Source organism: Papio anubis, chromosome 3 (genome assembly GCF_008728515.1).
Source record: "Papio anubis isolate 15944 chromosome 3, Panubis1.0, whole genome shotgun sequence".
Taxonomy (NCBI): domain Eukaryota; kingdom Metazoa; phylum Chordata; class Mammalia; order Primates; family Cercopithecidae; genus Papio; species Papio anubis.
The window spans coordinates 128,677,266-128,703,783 of NC_044978.1; the positions used below are offsets into that span (position 1 = coordinate 128,677,266).

Here is a 26,518-nt window from a genome sequence, read left to right on the forward strand (position 1 = left end):
ATAGTAAACATGAGCAGGCAAAATGTTTTCACAAATGTTTGCTTCCCAAGGCAAAACCATGGCCCACTAGGCATACTTACAAATATTTCACATGGTTTTAGTGATTCTTTCTTTTTAAAAGCAAACTTGTAAAGGTATATCTTATATTGAAAAATAATCTTTAACGTCTAATCAACGTTCTTTATCTTGGTAGGGATTTAGATGATAAAAGTGTAATGTATGTATTTGTTAAAACTCACTGACTAGACCATAATAAAATAAAAGCATTTTAATGGCAAAAACAGATCAGGAAATCCAACATTAAAAAAAGAAAGAAAAAAAAATCACTGAATGGTATACTTAAGATTTGTATATTTCAAGGTATATAAAATTTCCTTCAGGAAAAAAAGAATTGTAAACAAATATTGAACTCATAATATGCACATGAAAGTGAAGAAAACTGATTCTTCACCTCGCTCTGAAATTCATAAAACAAAACAAACAAACGAACAAACAAAAACAAGATAGGACCAGGAGTGGTGGCTCACACCTATAATCCTAGCACTTTGGGAGGCCGAGGTGGGTGGATTGCTGGAGCTCAGGAGTTCAAGATCAGCCTGGGCAACATGGCGAACCCCCCATCTCTACCAAAAAATCCAAAAATAGCCTGGCGTAGTGGTACATGCCTGTAAACCCAGCTGCTTGGGAGACTGAGGCGAGAGGATTACTTGAGCCCAGGTGGTCGACAGCCAAGATCGCCACTGCACTCCAGCCTGGGCAACAGAGTGATACCTTGTCTTAAAACAAATGAATAAAAATATAAGACAGACTGTTGGATAGACATGCAACAAATAAATACAACAAAACAGACCAATTACCAATGTCACACCTGTGACATTCACTATATATACTCCCAGCCAGGATGTAGGCAGGGTCTACTAAGTATACTCTTATATTTTTCCTGGCACCATATGGTACATCGCCAATTAAATACATATTTGCTCACTGATTGATTAACCAGTTCTTATTTTACTAAAAGGCCCAGCACTCAATAGTAAATATGTTATCCAATAGTTTTAGCATTATTTTGGTTTCCTTTTATTTAAAAAAGCATTAAATTATTACTATAATTGTGTACATAGAAACCTATATTTTTCAAAGTCGGAATTTCTAGAAAATAATTTTATAGTCCTTTTACTTCAAATGTTTCTATAATGCTGGCAATGAAATTTTCTAAATGAGCTGCTTAGTTTCTGTAAGTCTCGTGACATTTACACATTATATAAAAATACGTATTGAGGCAGCCGCAAGAAACTCTCCTAGTTAGAAAAGGAACCTAAAAGTTGACTAGCTTCCTGCCCCTGAGTAACCCTAACTTAATAGGCAAAGTCTTCACCCTAATGAACTTTGCAAAGAATAGTAAATGTGTTTGAGATTATTATTCTTTAAAAATAAGGGAATTATATAATTAAAGCCTAGTTAATATTTAAATACAATTTTTTTTAAATGGCAAAATATGCATTATTTTCCTCCCTTAGGATTCAGAGGAACAACCAGATTTTGAATTTTCAGCACATCCCAGGCTTACATCTTACACTATCTATAATATTTGTTTAAAATACAGAATTATAGTATAATTCAGCTCTTTTAATTATGAAAATTACTCCCCAAGGAAGGTTACTATGTGAAAAGTATAAATCATTTTTATGTGCGAATACAGAAATTTTCCACATGTACTTAATTTTTCTCAAGATATTAATAATTATTATTACAATTTTTATTACAATAATTTTAGTTGATAAACTTTCAATGCTGTAAAGTCTGAGTATGTTCCATATTCTATACACAAACATCCAATTTAAAATCAATAAATAAAATTCAAAACTTATACTAGGTAAGCTATTTTTTATACAGTATGTAACATTATCAAAGTTTAAGAAATAAAACTTTAATGAGCAAAAAAAAAAATCACCTGATTTATTTCTAACAAATCAAAGACCTTAAAACAGAAATTAATTTTTTAATCACCACTGTATTCTTTAGCGTAAGTGACAGGACAAAAAATGGAAATGTTATGAGAAATAATAATTATTTTAATCAATAACGCAAAAGATCAAATCATATGCCTTTGCACCAGGTGAGGCTTCAAAAGCAACTTTAGGTTGGCACAAACCTATTATATCACAAAAAGTACTGACTATATTAAACATGCATGCAAGGAGGGCAACAAATTCATGGAAGTTTAAAGGAAAGAACTGGTTGATCTCTAACTCTGGGAGGCAATATTTTTTAACATAGATCAGGGCAGAGGTGGATTTACTATGAAGTTAAGGTAGTTTAAACTTTAGTGGCCTTCACTTGCATGAGTCCCTTTCAAATCCCTGGAAACAAAGCCCTACTAATTTTATATTCATAATTTTTACTCTTTTTCTTATAGAGCCCTCTCCTAAACTGTATAAACTACAGGGCCCATAAAATTGCATTCGAGGCCATTTTAGTGGAAAAGTTTTAGATTTAGGAAAATTTTATAGAATGCTAAAGAGAAAGCAAAGGAAAAAAGTCTATAACTTAGGGAAGACAAGAGTGCTGGCAGTTCATTCACTCAATATTCATTAAGTATTAGGTACTTTGTTAGCACTAGAGAGATAAAACCTAATATGGAATACATTCACTATCAATGGATAATGTCATAAAATGGGCAAACATTAGAATCTTTTCTTTTTCAAAGTGATTCTACTACTAAGGGACTGTTGAACTATACTCCTACCTTACTACACTACTTCGCAGCTGCAGCCTAGAAGGGGTTCCTTAACTACTCTAGGTTTCATTTTCTCATCTGTAAAACTGGGATAACAGTATTAACTATACTTCAGAGGGCTGTTATGAGACTGAAACAAAATGAATTCAAACTGCTCCGTAGAGCATCTAGCTCAGGAGTGTCCAATCTTTTCGCTTCCTAGGCCATATTGGAAGAAAACCTGTCTTGGGTCACACATAAAATACACTAAGACTAACAATAGCTGATGACGTTAAAAAAAAAAATTCTCTCTCTCTTTTTTTTAGATGCAGTTTTGCTCTTGTTGCCCAGGCTGGAGAGCAATGGTGCGATCTCGGCTCACCACAACCTCTGCCTCCTGGGTTCAAGCGATTCTGTCTCAGCCTCCCGAGTAGCTGGAATTACAGGCATGCGCCACCACACCCGGCTAATTTTCTATCTTTAGTAAAGATGAGGTTTCTCCATGTTGGTCAGCATGGTCTTGAACTCCCGACCTCAGGTGATCTGCCTGCCTCAGCTCCCCAAAATGCTGGGATTACAGGTGTGGGCCACCGTGCCTGGCAAAAGTCTCATTATGTTTTAAGAAAGTGTATGAATTTGTGTTGGGTCGCATTCAAAGCCATCCTGGGCTATATGTGACCCTTGGGCCTCGGATTGGAGAAGCTTGATCTAGCTCATTGTGCTCTGTAAATATTAGCTCTTCTTTTTTGATTTGATGGTAGAATTCAGTGGGATAATAGATATTATAACTTTTTGAAAATTTGTTTTTAATACTGCCAGATGCATATTCCAAAAGATACAAGTGGACATTTAATGGCATTTCAAATTTACAAAATATGTGAACTACTAAAACTAAAATAAAAATTATTTCAGAAAATTACACCATAGCAGATTAATCTTGACCTTGATTTGTGCATGAACTATGCAGCATGAATTCTATATTCTGTAACTGTCTCTCCTTCCTGACTGCTTTTTCCTTTTAGGTGAAAGTATCTCCAACATTTCTCAACTGTCTTGTATTTTCCAATATGTAACCCACTTGTTAAATAAATAAGTTCCATCTGGTGCATACTTATTTATGACAGTGTCTGTTTCGATTTCACAGGCTGGTGAATTCCTTTGCCTAGGTAAAATGCTGATGATACTACGGTTGTAGGTGTGAACTCACCAATGGGGTGCTTCTTTTATCCTGATATAGAAGTTAAAATCTGACTGGTGTGATCAGGCTCAAGCCTGTAATCCCAGCACTTTGGGAGGGCGAGGCAGGTGGATCCGCGAGGTCAGGAGGTCAGAGACCATCCCGGGCTAACATGGTGAAACCCGTCTCTACTAAAAGCCACAAAAACTAGCAGGTGGTGGCTGAGCCTGTAGTCCCAGCTACTGGGAGAGCTGAGGCAGAGGAGAATGGCGTGAACCTGGGCAGACTTGCAGTGAGCGAGATCGGCCACTCACTCCAGCCTGGGTGACACAGCGCGAGACTCCATCTCAAAAAAAAAAAAAAAAAAAAAGAAGTTAAAATACACTTTTGTAAACAAATGACATTATTACAAGGAAGGAAAGGAGCACAGATAAAAATATTACGGTTATTGTAAAAATAATTCAAAAGTATATGCCTCAGTTAAATCTAAACAGTGAGTTGGTCATATATTTGGGAAAGCATATTTATATTTTAGTATTCTTGAATGGATTCAATTTAAGCATTGACTCAATAAGAAATACTTTATCAAACTGCTAATGCCTTAAATTCTTAATAGATTGTTAAGGAAAAAAGATTAACAATTAAAAGATCATATTGTTGCTTTGCTCTTATAAAAGTAAGTGCTAGTAACAGGCTGCAAAAATATGGGTGGATTACCTTTTTTACAGTGCTCCAGAATTAGAAATTATAGTGCTTTAAGGCACAGCTGCATCAAGTATGGCATTCTTGACAGAATTGAATAGCTTTGAGAAAAGCAGACTTTAGGGAGCTATCTTCTAAACTTTTAATAACTATCAGCAGGAGCTAAGACCTACATATATTACTATTTTAGAAATTTTACTGTTAATTGACAAATTATAATTGTTTATGGTATACAAAGTGATGTTATATGTATATGGTTTGAATGATTAAATCAAGCTAATTAACATATTCAGCACCTCAAATACTTAACAATTTTTGCGCCAAGAACATTTGAAATGTACTCTCTTAGCAATTTTGAAATGTACAATACATTATTATCAATTATAGTCACTAGAAATGTAATAGATCTCAAAAAAATGTATTCCTCCCGTTTATCTGAAACTGTACCCTTTGACCAACATCTCCCTATTCCCCTCATTTCTCAGCCTCTGGAAACCTTCATTCTATTCTTTGCTTCTGAGTTTGATTGTTTTAGATGCCCCATATAAGTGAGATGGATCATGTAGTATTTGTCCTTCTGCACCTTGCTTATTTCATGTAACATAATGTTCTCCAGGTTCATATACACTGTTACAAATGACAGGCTTTCCTTATTTTTTTAAGGCTGAATACTATTCCATTATGTAAACATAGCATATTTTATTTATGTTACTCTGCTGATGGACACTTAGGTTGATGCTAAGATCTATATTAGCATCAGGACTGAGGTTAAACCAATCAGTACAAGATAAATGGAGCTAGGGTGCTCGTCAGAGAAAACCAAGAGGCATTGGAACAATTCAAGCTGCCTCACCTTATATGATCAGAGCTACTTAGAAGATTCATGTGTTCTAATATATAGTGCTTATTCTGGACCAGACACTATTTTAAACACTTAACTAATTTTAATGAACTTAATCCTCCCAATAGTCCTATGAGGTGGAACCATTATTTGCTCAAATTCAGGCATAACAAAACGAAAACCCGGAGAGGTTTAATGACCCGTAACCCAGCCATAATAGCAAAGTGGTGGAGTCAGGTCTTAAATTTGGGCAGTCTGGGTCTGGAGTCTCTGATACAAACCTCTTTATCATGATGTCTTCTTCTTGCACTGTTGCATCTTTTCACTCCACCTCCACTCTGAAGTTACAATTCAATGGAGTTTGTTGAATTTTTTAAATGAGCTATTTGAGGTAACTGACTTAATAGAGAAAAAATGCTTACAAAGGAAAATAAAAACTTGAAAGAGCCAGTGTGATCATTGAATTCTGCATACTCACCGCCACATTTGTCTCTTGTTCAGTTTCTGGCACGTAAGGGTAATGGTTATAAAACATATCGTTTCGCACCATCTTTTTCCTCATCCTGCAGGGCCCTTCTGTCATCTCCAGCATCCACTTGTCCAGGTGGGAGCCGATGGGAGGGCCCCACAGCCCCCGCTCCCGCAACAGCTCGCACTCGATCTGGCACCACTCTTCCGTCACGTACTTCAGGGCATTCTGCTGACGCTGACAGGAAAGAGTCCAGGTCGGTTTTCAAGCAAAAGCAGGAGTAACAGTAACAAGTCTACAAGTCACTGAAAATCAAGTTATTACTTGGAAACAAACACAATCCACACCATTTCAGTTAACCCTATAAAAGTAAAATTACATTCGTTTATGGTTAAAGTAAGCGGGTTTGTTGTAGAAGGTGGACTTCTTAAAGCATCAAGTAAATGACAGACATGTATAGGGTAGAGCGTGCAATATAGTGGAACAGAGAGTTCAAAGAAGTCTGTTTATCTGGCACAGGAAAGACGGTAATATTACGATGAAAATATATTGAAATGGTTAGCCCTATGTGCGCTAATAAATACAAATGGTAATTTAAGGATACACCAAACTGGAAAATAGCTACCACAACATGTACGGGGGATAGTCTAGGAAATCAGATGAAGAAAAAGTGCCAACAGGCTTGATTACTGGTGAACTAGGTAAACATTTCCAAAGATTTTAGATGAAGAATATAAACATGCAGCACTAAGAGGAAACTTGACATTCATACAAAAATCAAAGAGAAACCATTTTCTCCTGGCCACTGGGATAGATTCAAACCATTTTACTTAAAAGGAAATTATGTCACAGTACAAGTTCTTCTTATCTATCAAATGACAAATATGTAACATTTCAACAGTAGACAATGATAAATAACTTGCCCAACGATTCATGGAATGTAAGTATACACAATTTAAATCTAAAAATAAAGATTTCTAAAATATAACTGTCAGTAAAGATTACTGAGTAAATAATTAAAAATTTACCTATCACAGTAGTACTTATATGTTCTTTGGTTGGGGAAACTAAGGATCTAGTGTGATATCCATAAAATATTAGCAGTTAACCATTCAGAAACCTTTAATAGATCCAGAATAGCTAATCTGAGAATAAAATATTTAAGATAAGCTTTTGAGTAATTATGAATTTACCAAGAGAATTTCAATAAATTTATTTTTCACTGACATAATCACCAAGCACTTGTAGGGTAGTAAAAAATAATTTCATTTAATCTTGTAATTTTTTACAATTTTAAGAGACTTCTCAGAGACTTGGATCCATGTTTTCACAATCTCCTTGTTAAAAGCCTGAAAAAGAAGGCTCATCTTTACCTTTTTATTTTTATTAGGAACAAAGACATGTAATGTGTCAGTAGTGAATGTCAACAGAATTCAGCTGGGCTCATTTTCAGTTAGTTGCTTTTTGAAATGCAGTTTGTTGACAGAAGATTAAAAATTTCCATCCTAAAATCAGTAGCCAAAGTATCTGATGGCAGGAATAATTAAAACCATCATCTGATGATGAATACAATCCAGCAAGTACCTTAAAATGGGCAGAGAGATACCAGCACAAACAGAGACCTTTTACATACAAAAAATGTAAAACAAACCATTATGATGATTATAAATCCTTACCTCCTGATATTCTTTATATTGTGTATCTACTAAGTCGCGAACAACAGCAATGTGAGTAAACATCCACTGCGAAATCTCCTAACAATGGATGGAAAAAGAGTCTTAATATTTCATGGATTTCTGGAAAAAAATAGTTAATTACCCTTGAAATTAATGCTAAATAATTGGTTAAAATTCTGCCAAAAGCACCAACACAGAAAACTAAAACAAAAAATTCGGAATGAATTCCATGCTTGTGTGATGGACACAGATCTGCATGCTCTCCTACCCCCCAACCCCCTTCAAGGAAGGGCTTGCTGCCCACGTTTCTGGGCTGCTGTCGACACCCTCAGGGATGGCCTTAGCTGCAGAAGGAAGATGGGGCGCCCCACATCCAATGATCTAGGGGTGAGAAGAATCACTTATTTCAGCTTAATGGAGGTCAATTCTAAGAGGGTATTCTGTCCTCAAAGCTCCACTTAGTTTGGCTGAGGCTGTCACTAGACCAGCACTGCAGCCTGACTTTTCCCTATATCCAATCCTGCTTTCTTCTCCCTTCCACAGGTATTGATTCCAAGGGCACCCCCTAATATACATTATGCACACTAAACTCCATCTCAGAGTTTGCTTCCTAGAAAACCTAACCTGATGCATGAGATGGCTGACACATACTATTTCTCTCAGACCCTTTCATAGCTGCCACTTAGATTCTGGAATGGTGAAGGAAGTGGGAGGAAGAAGTTAATGCTGGAGGCAGATGAGCTTTTAAAAAACCATCAATCATAGGTATATACAACAAGACTAAAAATTTAAAAAGACTTGTTTGGCTATTGCCTTAAAATTTATATAATTATTAGTAATAACATTACTGAAAGTTGGGAAAATTGAGAGAAAATTATCCATAGTCTGATCATATATTAATCTCTAAATCTCATCTATCCAGTTATAAGATGTGTATAAGTAAATAGCACTAATAAATACTTTTATCATAAGAAAATGAGAGAAATTCCCATAGTCTGGATTACTTCTATCTTTATTCTAAAGCAAAAATACAGGAAAGTTTCATTTCCAATCAACTGCTTGTACATGTTAAGTATATTATATAAAATACTACAACTAAACCTTGAAATATAAATTTCTAATAATATCATCAATGAAACTAAAAAAGTACCTGGGTGGAAAGACTGTGTTTATTAAGACCACTTTCTTTTCGATTCCTTCTTGATCCTGTTAACTTGGAAAGACCAAAGCCACTGCTGACACGGGATAATTTGGACTGTGTGGTGGGCACTAAAGCTTCTCCTCGACTTATGCATTTCTTTTCATGGGCTATGAAAAATTAAATTAGATTATTTTATAATTTCTCCATGTATTTATGAATCTTCCTTTTAAAACTTTCATATGTGGTTATAAACTACAACGCTGTAGTTAACAAAAGCAGCACATATTACAGATGCAGACATTACATTTAGATATCACAAATTTATTTATTGGTAATCTTGTTTAAGGATGATTGCTTACAAATTATTGTATTACCTGAACTTACAGTTGGTTGAAACTTCACAGCTCTGTAATAACATGTACATTTAACTATGAGTTTCTATATTAATAATTCATAATCACCTAATTAAAATCTTTGGTGTTGGGTATACTTCGCAACTTAGAAATGTTTTGGATTTTTAAAAGGTTATATAGCTTATACACTGTAGATTATACAATGGCACCAGAGAATCTACGGTAAAAAGCTATAATTTAATACATCAATATTACTGCAACAAAATGTATGAATATTCCCATACCAAGTAGGACAAAGAAAAATAAGTTAGGTTCTGCTATAAAGTCAGTTTTGGCACCAAATTAATGAAAAAACAGAGCTTTTTGAATTTCAAAATTATAGTTAAGGGATTGTTGACCTGTAGCCAAGACAGTGACCATACTAGAGCTGCTAGCAATGTATTACATTCTGAATGCAAAAATGCCTAATGTATAACATACCTCAGATACAAAAAAAAACTCAAAGAAAAGTAAGATCTCAGTATAATCATTCTAGAATGGTTGTTATATTGATTTTCATTTCTACTGACTTTATAGTATCCTTTTGGGAATGCTGTAATCACATATTTAAAGTATACCCATATATGACAGCCAAATGTAAATCTCCCGGTCATAATATCTCTATAGGCCTTACCCAAATGATTCTGCCAGCACTTCAGGGCAGCTTCTTCAATGAGTGGCCTTGCTGTAGCTATGTCCACGTGGCCCCTTTCATTCACAGGCAGAGTTACTTTGAATAGCTCCTCTAAGACTTGTTTCTTACTATGTATCAGTTCAGTCCAAACTCTGTTGACAGCTTTTATGAGAAGCTGACGCCCTAGTAAACAAACAAACAAACAAGCAAGCAAATGACCAAAACAAAGCATAAAGTTAGTTTTTATTTTTCTTCATGTTTACATGTAGGAATTTTGACTACAATATTTAATTGTTTAAAAAAAAAAAAAAAGCTCATGTTGTATCTAGCCCAGTGAAAAGGTTATTTAGACAACTCAAACTGTGGCTGCCTATTTAGAAAACATTAAAAATATCTTTGTATTCATACAAAAGAACCACATTTTTATTTATAAAATTGGAAATTATATATATGTAATTATCTAACTTTTTCTAGATTAAAAACTTATCCCCCATTTAAAAGTAATTTTTAGATCTGAATGTTTAAGGTGAGTTCAAAACTAAGTTAGTATTCTTGAATATTTTGCACAAGAAAAGAAATATTTTGAGAAGACTTTTACTATGAAATTCATTCTTACTTTGGATTCCTTGTTTGTATGCCTGACACCTCCTCCAGACCAGTCAGCCCTCAGCAATCACCTGAGGGCCTGTGATAACAAGCTCTGCTAGTCCCTCACCCCAGGGTTTCTAATTCAGTAGGTCAGAGTAGGGCAACAGAATCTGTTTTTCTAGTAAGTTCCCAAATGATATTGATGTTGCTATTGTGAGGACCTTGCTATGAGAACCCATGCCAGTTCCTCAGGGGGTGAAAATAATAACCACATCTTTGGTGTTTAGGATTCAAAACATTTTGGTGAAAGAACAGAGAATAAATTCATGTTTAAATGAAGGAATGAAATTAAAACGAGTGCTGGGCTTCCTGACAATGAAACCATATGTAAAACTATTGCACAGTATTTCTGGGGAGAAAAACACTACCAGAGTGATTTCTCTTTATCACTAAACATGTGGAAGTAAGAAATCAATCCATACAAGGACTTCAATATGCAATGCTTACAGGATCAGTGGGAAAACCAGATTGAAAAAAAAGAGAGGGGCTGGGCACAGTGGGCTCACATCTGTAATCCCAGCACTTTGGGAGGTCGAGGCTGGTGGATCACTTGAGGTCAGGAGGTTGAGACCAGTCTGGCCAACACGGTGAAACTCTGTCTCTACTAAAAATACAAAAACAATTAGACAGGCATGGTGATACCCGCCTGCAGTCCCAGTAACTCAGGAGGCTGAGACATGAGAATTACTTGAACCTGAAAGGTAAAGGTTGTAGTGAGCTGAAATTGTGCCACTGCACTCCAGCCTGGGCGACTGAGCAAGATTCTGTTTTTTTTTTAAAAAAACATCAAAGCCAAATTTTTAAAAAAAAAAAAAATAAAAAAAAGAGAGACAGAGTATAAAGAAGAATAAAAAATAGCACTATTGATAACCTGTCTCAAGCAATATTTGCCTACTCTGATGTGATATGCCTAGCATTACCACTGGACAGTTCTCTTTATAGTTAATTCCAAGGTAGTATTTGAACTTAAGTAAATGTAAATATTAATACCACCACCAAATCTCACAGTGTTACTAAGAAATGATGAGCTTAGCAACATTACTGGTTTGTGCTTTACTCTTATTGGCATGAGGGGACTCTTTGTCTATGTATAGGTTGCTCTACTGGGAGAGTTGCTATCAATGCTGGCAGTTTCTGCAGCCAGTTTGTTGATTATGTCTTAAAAACTGGAGATAAAACAACTTCAACAGTTTAAAAACATCCCAAGTTGAGGCAATTACCTTCACTAATATCTTGGCTGTAACTACCATCTGGTTCAATGTCAGAGGGGATCATAATGTGCCATGTGGTCATGCGGGCTTCTGCTTCCAGTCCAAATCCATCCACGTTGCTGAAAAATTCCAGTCAGTTTAAACTTTATGAAGGAAATGATTAGCTGCAGACTACAGTAACTAAGAATTACTCTATTTCCATTACCAGCAGACACTGAATGTCTACTCAGCAGATGCACAGAACAGAGCTCTAGTTTGCCAGGAAGATGCCATTTTTAAGAGGTGATCAAATAAATCCACTTGACTAAATGTAATTAGACTAATCTATAGCATCAAGATTATGACCTTAATATTTAATATGCCTTTTGATTATTGTGAACATTTTAACCTAACAATTACAAAATGTTCATTCAACTAACATTTTTCTAATATGCCTGTGTCCTCTCTCCAGTCTTATATCTCACTACTCTGCTCCTGTAGTGAAATAGTTGCAGTTCCCCTAAGGTGCCACTCTTTCTTCCCTCTGGGCATTCATACAGACTGTTCTTTCTTCCAGTAGCAGTTGTCTCCATTCTCTTGTCCTCCCCAACCAGGTCTCAAGCTGCAGCTCAGCAGGTATTTCTTTCAGGTTAGGGGCCCCTCTTATGTGCCTCCAAAGCACTGGGTTGTTCCTAGCAGATCACTCAATACAGCTGACTGGTCTTGCTTAGCTGTTTCCCCTCAAGAAGGCTGCCACAGGGTCTATCTTACTCACATTTTGTACCACCCCCTAATTCAAGGGTTGGCCCCGGGAGACTCTAATGAAATATCTGTCAAAGCAATCAACTGGAAAATACTAATTTTACTCATTTAACACATAACACTGCATTGAGCTTTACTTTTTAGTTCTCTTAGACTTCAATGGTATGTATTTTGTTTGCTTTAAAAGCAAACTGCCTTACATAAGTGACATATGGTGATAATGGGAAATTTTACAGGTGTAGAAAACTAAGTTAAAGGAAAAAAGATACCCATTATTTCACTGCAAAAATGCAACACTTGCCCTTTACCTTTTTGCATAAAGGTTTAAATAAAACAGAATAAGGGTAAAAGAAAGGTTACTATCAAAAAAATGAAGAATTTTGTTGGAATAACATCAAAGCCAAATTTAACATGGCAAACTGAACCTAAAGGATTTACCTTCCAACATGTAGATTGATCAAGCAGTGGGCCAGACAGCTAATAAATTCTTGGTCATGGTTCCCAGGTCCTAGGATCAAGTTTCTGTTTACAGTGAGGACCCTGAGTGAATCAAGCAGAGCTACTTGCTGAGGAACAGTTTTGTGTGCCCGTGAGAACTGGTACAAGATGGTCCTATTGAGGCAGTGATACACTGCATCCAGTGACAATCCCTGTGATCTTCTCTTTGACTAAAGACACGGAAGATATGTTTTTAGTACAATAGACAAAAGTAAAACACCTGTTAATCGTTCACACCTGAACTTTTATTAGGTCTATTATATACCAGATGCCATGCTAAGTATGAAGGTGCTAAGTTAAAAGATACAAAGCTCTTGCTATTATGGATTTCAGAACCCATGAGTCACATGAATACCACTTAATGAATGATATGATGGCTACATTAAAAAAAAGAGCTCCCAAGGAGGGGAGCCACTAACGCTGCTGTGGGCAGAGCAGTCTCCCTGAGAACACGAGGATGTGACATCTAGGGGAGTCTCCTCACAAATATATTTTGTTAGGATAAATGATCACTATTCAAAAGTACTGAAAAAATTAAGATGTTACTAAAATCATTTTTTTTGACATTCTAATTTCATCCCCTCGTTTGAGAATTTTTCTCTTTGGCTTAAATACAAATATATCCCTTTAAAAAGACTTAGGGTGACATGAGAGAGCCTATACATCTGTGTACCATATGCTAATGGTATTTCCTACTTTATTTCCTACTTTCTACATTAAGTATTATATAAGATTAATCAATTGTGCCAAACCAGGCCAAACCCTTAATTAAAAGTACTGTGAACATGCACAAAAAATAACAACTTCAAGAGAATATAAACTACAAGGAACTTTGTAAAGATTCAACTGGTAAGAGAATATTCTTTTAATATCAACTCTTCATGCTGTGTAAACCTTTACACATGGATGTAGTATACAGTACAAACCTACCAAACCGTATTAAGGTATTTAAATCTATCGGGGTAGCAAAGAATAACACCTAGGCAACTTTACAAGGGACACACTGGCACCAGGCAATTGGTAATGGGGAGGGGTTCAAAGTCTGTATGTCTATTCAGTTTCTTTTTTTTGAGACAGAGTCTCGCTCTGTCATCCAGGCTGGAGTGCAGTACTGTGATCTTGGCTCACTGCAACCTCCACCTCCCAGGTCCAAGTGATTCTCCTGCCTCTGCTTCCCAAATAGCTGGAATTACAGGCACACACCAACATGCCTGGCAAATTTTTGTATTTTCGGTAGAGACAGGGTCTCACCATGTTGGCCAGGCTGGTCTCCGACTTCTGACCTCAAGTGATCCGCCCGCCTTGGCCTTCTAAAGTGCTGATACTACAGGTGTGAGCCACTGTGCCTGGCCTGTCTCCATTCACTTTTAATAAGCTTAGCTTTTTATTAAATGTTAACATTCATTATCTTATTAGTTACACTTCATTTCAACAATTTTGACACCATAGGCAAAGTTTTCAATAGGAAAACATGTACTCTACAACTGATAGTGACAATGGATTACCTGTGCAATTAGTTGAATTATAAAATCTATAAGAAGTTTAGATTCTTTGTTGAACATGCCTTGCCAAAGCTTGTCCACCACACGTTGTGTGAAATAAAACACATTGTTCACCAATACCTGGTAGCTTCCTCCACTGGTAATAGGCAGAGATGCGTCTTCCCCTAAATTCCAGTAGGAAAAAAATGTCTAAGAAAATTGATATCTAGCAACACAAGATCAGATCCTCAAAAAAATAAGGCTAAGGAAAAATAAGTGTATCTACAACATGTAGAAATATGACTACTAGCTTTTATGTACTACTTGAAGAAAATGACGTTCAATGGTCAGAAATCAGGATGAATAATTTCAGCAGGATTAAGTGTTATGGATTGAAACTACCTGTGGAGTCTCCTATTGCCTAAACAAGAGTCTGTGATAAACAAGCAGTTCCGCAACATAAACTGTCAGTCACAGGTGTTCTCCATTTGAGAGAAAAAGGGCCAGTTTATTAGCTCTTAATTGATTTTGTGTAAGTAATAAAGGGTAAAACTGTAAAACAAAACTGTTTTAGAGTATAGCTCTAATAGCAGTGAAGTAACACAGACAGAAAAGAGAAAATTGTGAAAAATAAAGTATAATCAATGTTGAGGGGTTTGTTTAGCCCCTCCATCATTACCATTGGCTCTCTCTCTTTCTAAAGCTATCTGAGTGTTTTCATTGTGTTTGCATATACATATTGCTTTCAGACTAATCCTCCGAGCTCCTCCTCCTAACCAGAATGCTTCCTCTAAGCCAGGGGTCCCCAACTCCCAGGACATGGACTGGACCACACAGCAGAAGGTGTGAGGCGGGTGTGCAAGCATTACCACTGGAGCTCCTTCTGTCAGATCAGCTGCGCCATTAGATTCTCATAGGAGGGCAAGCCCTATTATGAACCGTGCATGCAAGGGATCCAGGGTTGCACAATCCTTCCGATAATCAAATGATAAATGTAATACTTGAATCATCACAAAACCATAATCCCACCCCCTGCCCCGGTCTGTGGAAAAACTGTCTCCAACGAAACTGGTCCCCAGTGCCAAAAAGTTTGGGGACCACTGCTTTAAGCCTTTCCTCCACAGAAATTCTGGAGGTTCGATTTTTATTATTCTCACCTAATGCTAATAATAATTTTTATTATTCTCACCTAATGCCACATAATTTGATTTTTATTATTCTCACCTAATGCTAAATTGCCCCATTAATCAAAATTATTTGTGTTGTGTCTTTGTGTAGTATGACTGCTCTAAACTGATAAGAATAAGTACAAAACTGTGACTTGACATTGAGAGTGCACAGTTGCATGTTAAGACAATACTAAAGATTTCCTGGCAAATTTACTTCGGGAAATAATTGTAATTTAACAGCACAGAGGTTATATGATTAGTATTATTGCTAGGAACTCAAAAGTAGCATATATAGTATACTAACCCATTATGTTTCCTTCTCTTATAATTCTACTTTGTTTTATACACAAATGTTGGCTTCATTGTACATGTATTAAGTTTCATATTTTTATTGTAACTAGATATAGACATACAGAAAAAACACATTTCAATATGTTTTGACTCTATGTCCTGGAAGCCATACTAAAAAGATAACATACATATACCCATGACCCAACAATTCCACTCATAGGTATATACTCAATAGATATGTGTAAGTATTATACACATATGTGGTCCATATGAACATGAATGTTTATAGCAGCTGTTAAAATTATCTCAAGGTGAAAACTTTCATATGTCTGTCAAGAGTAAAATGACAAATTGATATAATCACATGATGAAATACAATATATTAATGAAAACAATGGACTCCTGCTACATGCAACAAGATAAATCTCACAAATATAACGTTGAGTATGAGAAGCCAGACAAAAAAGGAAAGAGAAAAGCTGATGTTAAAAAGTAGTTTTACTTGGGGCTTAGAGAGGAAAGTGATTATAGGTATTTTTATAAAATAAAAACACAGAATTACCTAATAATACATCAGCTGCAAGCAAATGGTCCATCACACTATCCAAAATGTAAGTTTGAAATTCTTTTTGCTGAGTTCTTGTAGACCTTTCAGGGGAAGCCTAATCAAGAAAATTTAGGATTAGAAACAGAACCAACAACAAAAAAAATATGAGCTCAATCATATTTACATTACCTAATGTATTAAAAAGATTAAAAAATCCTACTGATAAAATTTTTAAAATGCCATGAGAGATGGTGTACATGCTTATGGACTTTCACATATTTTCTAACTACAGAATTAAAAAAAATTTAAAGTAAAGGTGAAACATCATCTTCTTTTGGATCAATTTCTTAAAACATAGTATTCTAAACATTATATTTATTATATGGTTACAGTTTATATTATATAACATATAATACATAAACTATATATAGTATTGCTATATAAAAACTGTTATATAACTGTTATAATAACTGTTATATAAAAACTGTTATATAAAAATTGTTATATAAAAGCTGTTATATAAAAATTGTTATATAAAAACTGTTTAGCAATATAATAAATATTTGACTGTTATCACACCTCACTTCCAAAAGAGATATGGCAGTTTATAATGAAATACAGATAAAATAAATAACAAATGAATTATAAAGCCTTAAAATAAAAAACCCCAAGAATCTAGTAATCAAGAGGGCATGTCAATAGGGAGGGGAAATATAATTGTAACAAAAAAATAATTAAGCACAAATTTAGCTCTGATCTTCATAGGTGTCAAGAAAACAATAGTTTACAAAGCTTTCTATTGTCTATAAAAAGAAACACATAGTGTCACAAGTGCCTACAGTCCCAGCTACTACGGAGGCTGGGGTGGGAGGACTGCTTGAGTTTGAGTCAAGCCTGTGCAATATAGCAAGACCCTTTTATGAAAAAAAGTAAGAAGGAAAGAAAAACACAATAGATGGTCAGCAAAGATATATGTTTTCCTAAAATTGTTCTGAGAGGAATGTTCTCTGTGGGTTTTTGTGAGGAGGATAGTGAACAACTCTATATAGGTGGTATCTTTGCTAAGTTTTACAATATGCAAAGATGATTCTGAAAATTATCTTATGTTAAAGTGTCGAGCACAAAGTTAAACTGTAGTCTACTGACAACAATTCTACTTGTAATTAGGGTATGACAATCCAGGTGCATAACTTTCCAGTATCTGATCCGGTGAGCAGCAAGGAACTGGCAACAGTGGGATGAGATGTAGGAAAGAGCCTTTTGTCACCCTCAAATGCCAGTAGTTTCAGCCAGGTTTTTGATAGGAGTTGGATATTAAACAACTCAATAAATGTCATAACATCCTTTCTTAAAAAGAGATCTGTATGTTTTAGATTCAGGCACAGTATTGAGGTTTTGCAAGTGAAATAGAAGAACCTACTTATTCTTGAATAGGGAGATCTGGTACTATATTTATGACCATGTTACAAAAGTGGGCTTTTAGAATGCTGTTCTACTTTCCCTTCTATTCTGATTTTCAAGGTGGTCCTGTTAAATGTTTTAAGAAAGTAGCTAGAATAAAAGTTCTTTATTGAGAACAAGAACACTAACCTAAGTTCTCAAAAGCCAACCGCTAAACTAAAATTGTAAGGAAAATTGCTCCTTCTTCTGCATAAGACTACTTATTTTGTTTTAAAATGACAAAATATGGGTCTAGTAAGAATTAAAAGAAGACCAGTGCTTAGGAGTTTGGTTTGTCATTAAACTAATTTGGGAAAAAGTGAAGAACATCTCATGTTGTTTTTAATCTTGATACATTTTCCTGTGTAGTTAACAGATTAATACAATAGCGAGCAGGAGACTTGTGACCAAGGCCTGTCTAGTCCTTTCAAGCTGATACTACATTGAGTGTCTTATCCCTATAAACTGAAGAGGATGTGAGGACTTTTAAGTGATTAACAGCAGACCGACAGTTACAGGAGGGTTTCCTTATAATTACATCAGAGACCATTTTATCCAATAGCTTGAGTTATCATAATTTGCTAAGGAATAAAGCTCTGCAGTCACAGAAGGACATAAACATTTTGAAAAAAATGGTACTCCTGGCTGGGCATGGAGGCTAATGCCTTAATCCCAGTACTTTGGGAGGCTAAGGTGGGTGGATCACTTGAGCCCAGGAGTTCAAAATCAGCCTGGGGACAATGGTAAAACCCTGTCTCTATAAAAAAAAAAAAAAAAAAAAAAAGTCTGGCACGGTGGTGTGTGCCGGTAGTCACAGCTACTTGGGAGGCTGAGATGGGAGGATTGATTGAGCTCGGCAGGTCAAGGATGCAGTGAGCCACGACTGTGCCACTGTATTCCAGACTATGCAACAGAGCAAGACCCTGTCTCAAAAAAAGAAAGTTACTCTTTCAGGCTAATAATCAATTCAAGGTGGTTAATGAGATAAGTAGTAATGAGTGGGGCTTATCAAATCTTAACTAGAAAAAGTTTTGAAGTCTGTAAAACAAAGGGACTACTAAACATACAGAAGTGAATGTAATTTATTTTTATTAAAATAATATTCTTTCTTATTCCAGAAGGATTTAAGACTGACTTACTCATCAACAGGCATTTAATCTTCTGATTTGTCTCAATAAAACTGTTACACGCATGATGAGGACCCAGAATTTACACTTGTGACTGGTCCTAGTGGCCTAGTTTGATGTTCTTCTGAGGTGTATAGCAGTCTAACTTTTCAAGGACTTAACATTTTATGAAAGCATGCATTGTTGTCTCTGAGATGTTCTTTTTCTTTTTAAACAATTCACTGGACTACTGTTTTGTGCCAGACATAGGGCTTATATATATACATTATCTCATATAGTCAGGAAAATACCCTTGAAAAAGATACTAACGATCTTAGAAATAAGTTAACTGAGGCTTCGAGAGAGTAAGTCACTTGGTCAAGTCACATCTAGGATTCAATTCTCAGTTTCTGTGAAGCTAAAGCCCATGGCTTCACCAGTTACATCATACTCTCCCCGCTCTACTAAAATCACCTTATGAAAGTTAAAAGCACAAGAGCAAATCTGCAGAGTGTGGGCTACAATCTGTTCATCACTCTTTTAGATAAGACTGGTTGGCCCACCAGACAACCAGAATGAAGGCAGCCAGTCAACATATCTATCTTTAAACAGTCTCCTTTTCGAGGTCTTGGGGACACTACCCAGAATCTTTGTGTCCCACACACAGGCCAGACAGCCTGTACACGTCTGCTGCCCATGGGTAAACAGCACAGTCGCTATGGAAGGCAGGCCTTTGGAATTCTGTCCTGTTTCTGTAATGGGCTGGAAGGCATTAAACATAGGATTTTGAGTCTCCTGATTCTGACTGTAGTCTGCCTGTTGACTGATTTTTCCTCTCTGAGTTATTCTGTGGTGCTCTCTTTGCCCACTTGGCCATTGTTTTTTGCTTGTGTCCCTGTAGTTCCTCAGGGTGGGTTTCACTCTGATGTATGACAATGGGGAGCTCTTGCAGAAGATGGTTGGAATAGAGTCCAGTGAACTCCTCAGACCACAGTAAGGTGCTTATGGTGTCAGAAAAGTGTTGGCCGTATCCCCTCCCAAATCTCATCTTGAATTGTAGCTCCCATAATCCCCACAAGTCATGGGAGGGACACAGTGGAAGGTAATTAAATCATGGGGGTGGTTACTCTCATGCTCTTCTTGTGATACTGAGTGAGTTCTCAAGAGACCTGATGGTTTTATAAGGGGGTATTCCCCCACTTCACTCTGCACTTCTCCTTGCTGCCACAATGTGAAGATGGACGTGTTTGCTTCCCCTTCTGCCATGATTGTAAGTTTCCTGAGGCCTCCCCAGCCTTGCTGAATTATGAGTCAATTAAACCTCTTTCCTTTAAAAATTACCCCATCTCAGGTATGTCTTTATTAGCAGTGTGAGGTTGGACTAACACACACTGCAAGTCAGCACCCTCTCGGTTTCATTATCTTTACCTCCAGATATACACAAATCTGTTTGAGCTGTTCACATGCACTTTCTTCCTATTGCCACAGTATTTATTTGCAGCAAATTCATTTGGCTCTCCAGAAGTCTAGTGGTGACAGCAGAGGTTACTGATAAACAGGAGCTAGGAAAAGAGTCTCTAGGCACCCCTATAGAAGACAACACAGGCCACTCAGTCAATTTTTTGAGTATGTTTAAGTGTCGGGCACTGTGTTATGAGTATTAAATCTTATTTAGTTTTCACAATAATTCTCAGAGAGGTTCCACTTTTATATCATTTTACAGATATGTAAATTGTATAGATGTGAAGATAATTGAACTTGGTCAAGGTCACACAGCTATATCCAGCACACATGTAATTCCTCAAAATACTTTTTGCTGGGTGATGTACATATATTTAACCCTCACAGTAATCTTGTAAGAGAGATGGTAAATAATGTCATTCTCTAGAGAATGAATTTAGCTTGGGAAGATGAACATGCTTATACATTAAACAACAGGGCCAGAATTTATTTATTTATTTATTTATTTATTTATTGAGACAGAGTCTCGCTCTGCCGCCCAGGCTGGAGTACAGTGGCCGGATCTCAGCTCACTGCAAGCTCCGCCTCCCGGGTTCACGCCATTCTCCTGCCTCAGCCTCCCGAGTAGCTGGGACTACAGGCGCCCGCCACCGCGCCCGGCTAATTTTTTGTATTTTTAGTAGAGACGGGGTTTCACCGTGATAGCCAGGATGGTCTCGATCTCCTGACCTCGTGATCCGCCCGTCTAGGCCTCCCAAAGTGCTGGGATTACAGGCTTGAGCCACTGCGCCCGGCCAGGGCCAGAATTTAAACCCAGGCACTTCTTACTCTCAAACCCATGCTCTAGCTTTCTGCTACAGCACACCACTTCCCTTGTATTTGGCCTCAGTCACACTAAAGCCAGTCTATATGAATGAAAATCTCCTATTTGTATGCTAATGAATTTTACCGCTAACGAAGGTAATTTTACATGTTCTTTTGTAGATATAATCAAGTAAGTAGATACTTTTATAATGAAATTCTAACACTCATAAGACTGAACATGCTCTGGTTCACGTTTACTGGACTCAGATGTTCAAGTCCCTTCCTTCACAAAGGTAAATGGTAAATATATAAGATAATTCTCTCTCTCTCTTCTTTTTTTTTTTTTTTCTTTTCTTTTTGAGACAGGGTCTCACTCTGACACCTAGGCTGGAATGCATTGGAATGCAGTAGTGTCATCATGGCTCACTGCAACTTTGAAGTCCTGGGCTCCAGCGATCCTTCCACCTTAGCCTCCAGTAGGTAGGATATAGGCACGCACCACAACACTGGCTATGGCTAATTTTTTTGCAAAGATGGGATTTCACCTGTTGCCCAGGTTGGTCTTGAACTCCTGGCCTTAAGAAATCTTCCTGCTTTGACCTCCGAAAGAAAGGGTTGGGATTACAGGCATGAGCCACCATGCTCCACCTAATTTTCTTCTTGAATCTCTTCATGGATAAAGACTTCATAATCATAATTTTCAAAATCATAGGTTTATAATTTATTGTTACACCATTGGAAGACACAGAATGTTAATATTTCATTACATAAAATTTTTTTGTATATGTATTCTGCATATGTATATTAAAGATCCTCAAAATATTTAAAAGCAAATTTCTATGTTTTTTTATTAGATGGTATCCTATCTTCCTGTTTGGGAATTTCCAGGGATGAATAGTTAAATGATTCAAAAATACAGTAAGCCTTACTTAATGTCATTGACAGGTTCCTGGCAACTGCAACTTTAAGTGAAACAATGTACAGCAGGTCTTCAAATAACATCGTTTCCTTCAACATAGTTTTATTATAAGGTTGATGAGGAAAAAAATTAGTTTTGTTACACATCATTTTGCTTAAAGTTGCAGCTACCAAGAACCTATCAATGACATTAAGCCAGGACTTACTGTACTGATAGAATACACCAAGTTTCTGTGCTAACTGTTGTGAGAGACAAAGGAACACATGAAAGTTGGTCTCTAAGCAGTTTATAATCTATCTGGAAACTTCAATCCTGACACTCCCTGCTCTTCCCTGAACTATAATCCTACTCCCTAGTATAATGAAGCACTATTCTACTGTAGGGCAAATTCGTGCCCACAACAAAGAGAACCTTACTTCAAGGTTAATACATGTTGTTATATATCAAATTTTTCCTACTAAAAAAATATAGAAAACAAAAATAAAGGGCAATTATACAATTTATATATGGTTAATTAATTAGCTCTTCAGGTTCCAGAAGCTTGAAAATGCTATCACTGGATATTTCCAGTCATTCCATATCTTTCATGTATGTATTTTCCTTTTTTGATCAGTTATGCTTTCTTGCACACTTCTCTTCTGGCCTTTATCCTATTATTTTCTGACAAACTATTTCACTTTTTCACAAAATGCTTCAAATTTTTACCATATACAGTGAGATACTGGTCACCTCTCTTCTTAGAGCTTTTTAAAGTTTCCAAACGGGAGAAGTTCCACTGGGCCTGCTTTTTAATTCTACCACATGCATTAGTGAGGAAACCAATTATTCTCCTGCCGTTATTAAACATTGTCATCCTGGTTAAATGCTTAGCATAACTGGTACCCTAATTACACTAGTGATTTTTAAAAAATTGACCAAATTGAGATATTTTCACATGGATAAGATAAACATGTGGTTTTCAGGTTGCTATTTATAAGTTAAGTGTACTAGCCACTAGAGGGCGCACACACACACACAAAAATCTCAGGTTCAGCTGTCAAACGGCTGAGAGATAGTGGAAGTTCCTCAAAGAGAAAAGCAGTCTTCTCCACAGATCTACTCTTTCACAAAACATGTTATTTTTAGAGCCCCTGGCATGGGCTGTTTGACCTTATTTACATGAATTGGTCAAAAGAACATTAATGTATATGCAACTAATTATACGGTATTAAATTATCTCTCTGTGATATCTTCAGGCTTTTCTAGGTAAACATTTTTTAATACTTTTCTGGGATAGCTAATTTCTAGAGCCAGCAATGAGGTCACTTAAAGGCTTAGAGCCACTCTCATTTTCTGATGTATCAGTTGATTCATATCAATTGTCAGGAGAATGGGCCGGCAGGCAACCTAGAAGTTTGCTGCCTTGGGGAATTTTAACAAGTGCATCCTGGGCACCTATTCTGTACAATACACCATGTCTTAAGCTGCACAGGACACTGACAACAATAACATCTGGCAATGATAGGTAAGATAAATTGATGTAGGAAGTTATAAGGTAAGAAGACAATGGCACTAGGCACTGTTAATGTCCAGGGAAGGGATTGGCACACTATGGCCTGTGGGCCAAATACAGCCTGTGCTGTTTCTGTAGATAAAGTTTTATCAGAACACTGCCATGCTCATTCTCTTACTTGCTGTCCATGGCTGCTTTCTAGCTACAACAACGTAGCTGAATAGTTGTGACAGAGACTGTATGGCTCACAAGCTTAAAATATTTACTATTTGGCTTTTTACAGAAGAAGTCTGCCAGCTTCTAGAGAAAGGATGATAAAGGACTGAATTAGAGACATCTTTGAGGGAAGGAAAAGAAGAACAAATTGATAGGGTCTAAAGCACATGTGGGATTAACAACTTTGCACAGCCTATACCATGTTCTGCCTACACATAAACAAGAGGAATTAAAAATCTTTGGCATAGAACTTGCTTGGTTACTAATGTTCTAATTTAAAAAATAATGCAAAAGAGATATAAATGCATTTCTTTACCTCCAACAAAAGATCAATTAGTGGAGTTTGCTTGCTGGCAGGGGTGAGACAGAGGTTGTCTATGATTAAGACCCTCATGAAGTCAAAAACGAACTTTTTAGCTGGGTGATTGGTCAGATATGTCTTGGTGCCCACATTGCAGTACTCTGATTGGCTCCTGTTCATCCCTGTGTCTGCTGCAAACGCTTTAAACTCTTCTGCTGGAGATCCAACTTCATCATCAAGGTCAGTCACCTAGTAAAATCAAGTGGAAAGATACAGTAATCACATTAGACTCTGACATTTCTACTTCTGTGTTTCCTAAAAATAAAACTGTAGCAGCAGCATTTTCCACCTATTAAGCTGTTCAGCACATTATTTCACTCTGCTTTACTCGACCCTTCCTTTCAAGGTAGTAATCTGGCACCATATGTCATGGTTATGCAACATATGGTGTTTCTGACTGACCACTAACAACATACCACCTTCATGTTGAATTATATGTCTACTGCGGCTAACTGCACTTAAAATATATGGAATAAAATGAGGATAACTATGTTTCCATATTTGAACTCTACCCCTACTGTGAAGTCAAATGTCACAGAATTTCAGATAAAAATCTGGCATAATGGTAGCATGTAAGGGCTGATCCATTTTTTATAGGTTAAAAAAATAAATAAATAAATTAAAAAAACCAACAATACTAGTACCAATTTTGAACCAAGTGACAGAGAGAGAGAGACTAGCAAAGAAATTATAAGACGCTGATGGCCAGACGCAGTGGCTCACGCCTGTAATCCCAGTACTTTGGGAGGCCGACGCGGGCGGATCACCCGAGATCAGGAGTTCCAGACTAGCCTGGCCAACATGGCGAAACCCCATCTCTATTAAAAACACAGAAAAACTGGCCAGGCATAGTGGTCCATGCCTGCAATCTCAGCTACTCAGGAGGCTGAGGCAGGAGAATCGCTTGAATTTGGGACGCAGAGGTTGCAGTGAGCCGAGATCATGCCACCATTGCACTCCAGCTGGGATGATAAGAGCGAAACTCTGTCTCAAAAAAAAAAAAAAAAAGATGCTGACAACAAAAAGACATTGATATATTATTCAAGGTCTTTTTTTTTTTTTTTTTTTTTTTTTTAAAACCAAAAATAAGGATTCTAAACATTATAAACAAGCCAGGGTATTAAGGTCATGTGTCATATTTGCCCTTCTCCTAAAAATCCCCATCATTTTAAAATAAGTACTGTACCTTTATACATGGAGAAAAATTAGTATAAAGAAGGTCATCTACCCCAGGTTCTAGAGTACATGGTGGAAATAAGAAGAAAAATCATGAAATTTTGAAGTACTATGGAGGAATAACTATCTTTTGGGTGTGTTCTATCTATTTATTTTTAAGCCTGTTTTATGTTTACAGTTTATTAGCTAATCAACATCAACATGTAAAAGTGGTAAGTACAAGCCCCTGCAATATGGTTTTGTGTAAATTACAGTAGTTTATTTGTTTTGAAGTCATCCGTATTTATGTCAACTGAACTATTAGTTACTGTAATGAACAGTATTTAGACTCTAAGTTATGAAATTATCCATCAAGGCCTCTGCAAAAATGTGGTTCAGTGAATTTCCATGTGAATATATTTTCAAAGCAGGAAACAAGGCAGCATATGAAGATATGATATTGTACATGCTAACACAATTTTTGGGCTTATTTTAAAGGACAAAAGAGTATCTATACATACTATATGTGATTATATCTAGTAGTTTTTAAGTTAGTACAAAATAAGCAAAATAAAAGTTTAATGAAAAAAGAAAAGTCAGGCGGAAGAAAGGACCAACACTTGCTTTCAACCCTATAATTTATTTGTAAAAGTTAAATCCAGCAAATATCTACTTCCTAAAATAATAAATAAATAAATTTGGTTGGACTAGAGTTATCTTAATGGAAAAGAACATTTTATAACTACACAGCTGGCATCATGTAAAATAAGAAATGAATCAACTATTTGAAAAGGGAAATTACTAACAAGGGACTTACAAGAATATGGTGAATGAGAAAAGGAAGTAGAGTTCACTGTGATTTTAGGAGAAAGCAGAAGGAAACTGTGGGGAGCTGGGGACACCAGACAATAATGCAAGAGGTGATGTATAAAGTTATGAAACTGTAACTTGTTCAGAAGCTTAAAAGATTGTCAAAAAAAATCTGCTAACCATTGAAACAGACTAATTCCAGTTCTGACATTTTCCTCCCCCTTTCCTACCATCTCTGAGTAAGGGCGAATATTGAAGGGGAAGACGGTGGCTGCTAGTGCACACAGGAAGTCAGGGCTCATCCACATGGAGGCAAGGTCTGGGACATTGTGATACAAATATCTGAAGAACTGCATCAGGGTCACAGGATATTCTCGGAGCCAAGATCCCTCTTCTTCTGATTGCCAAGGCTGTTATGGG

At 36.5% G+C, this 26,518-nt stretch overlaps 1 protein-coding gene across 11 annotated transcripts in view; it reads right to left on the reverse strand.

The window, feature by feature from the left end:
* Nucleotides 1-26,518, reverse strand: part of WDFY3 (WD repeat and FYVE domain containing 3) — a 309,091-nt gene that overhangs the window by 56,868 nt on the left and 225,705 nt on the right. For all 11 annotated transcript variants that reach the window (XM_031664581.1, XM_031664584.1, XM_031664580.1 and 8 more), the window contains 10 exons: nucleotides 26,329-26,508; nucleotides 24,089-24,322; nucleotides 16,350-16,449; nucleotides 14,352-14,512; nucleotides 12,787-13,016; nucleotides 11,617-11,726; nucleotides 9,749-9,931; nucleotides 8,732-8,889; nucleotides 7,582-7,659; nucleotides 5,915-6,142 (listed from right to left, as the gene is read on the reverse strand). In XM_031664581.1, coding sequence (XP_031520441.1) covers nucleotides 5,915-6,142; nucleotides 7,582-7,659; nucleotides 8,732-8,889; nucleotides 9,749-9,931; nucleotides 11,617-11,726; nucleotides 12,787-13,016; nucleotides 14,352-14,512; nucleotides 16,350-16,449; nucleotides 24,089-24,322; nucleotides 26,329-26,508 — 1,662 coding nt within the window. The remainder of the gene's footprint in view (nucleotides 1-5,914; nucleotides 6,143-7,581; nucleotides 7,660-8,731; nucleotides 8,890-9,748; nucleotides 9,932-11,616; nucleotides 11,727-12,786; nucleotides 13,017-14,351; nucleotides 14,513-16,349; nucleotides 16,450-24,088; nucleotides 24,323-26,328; nucleotides 26,509-26,518) is intronic.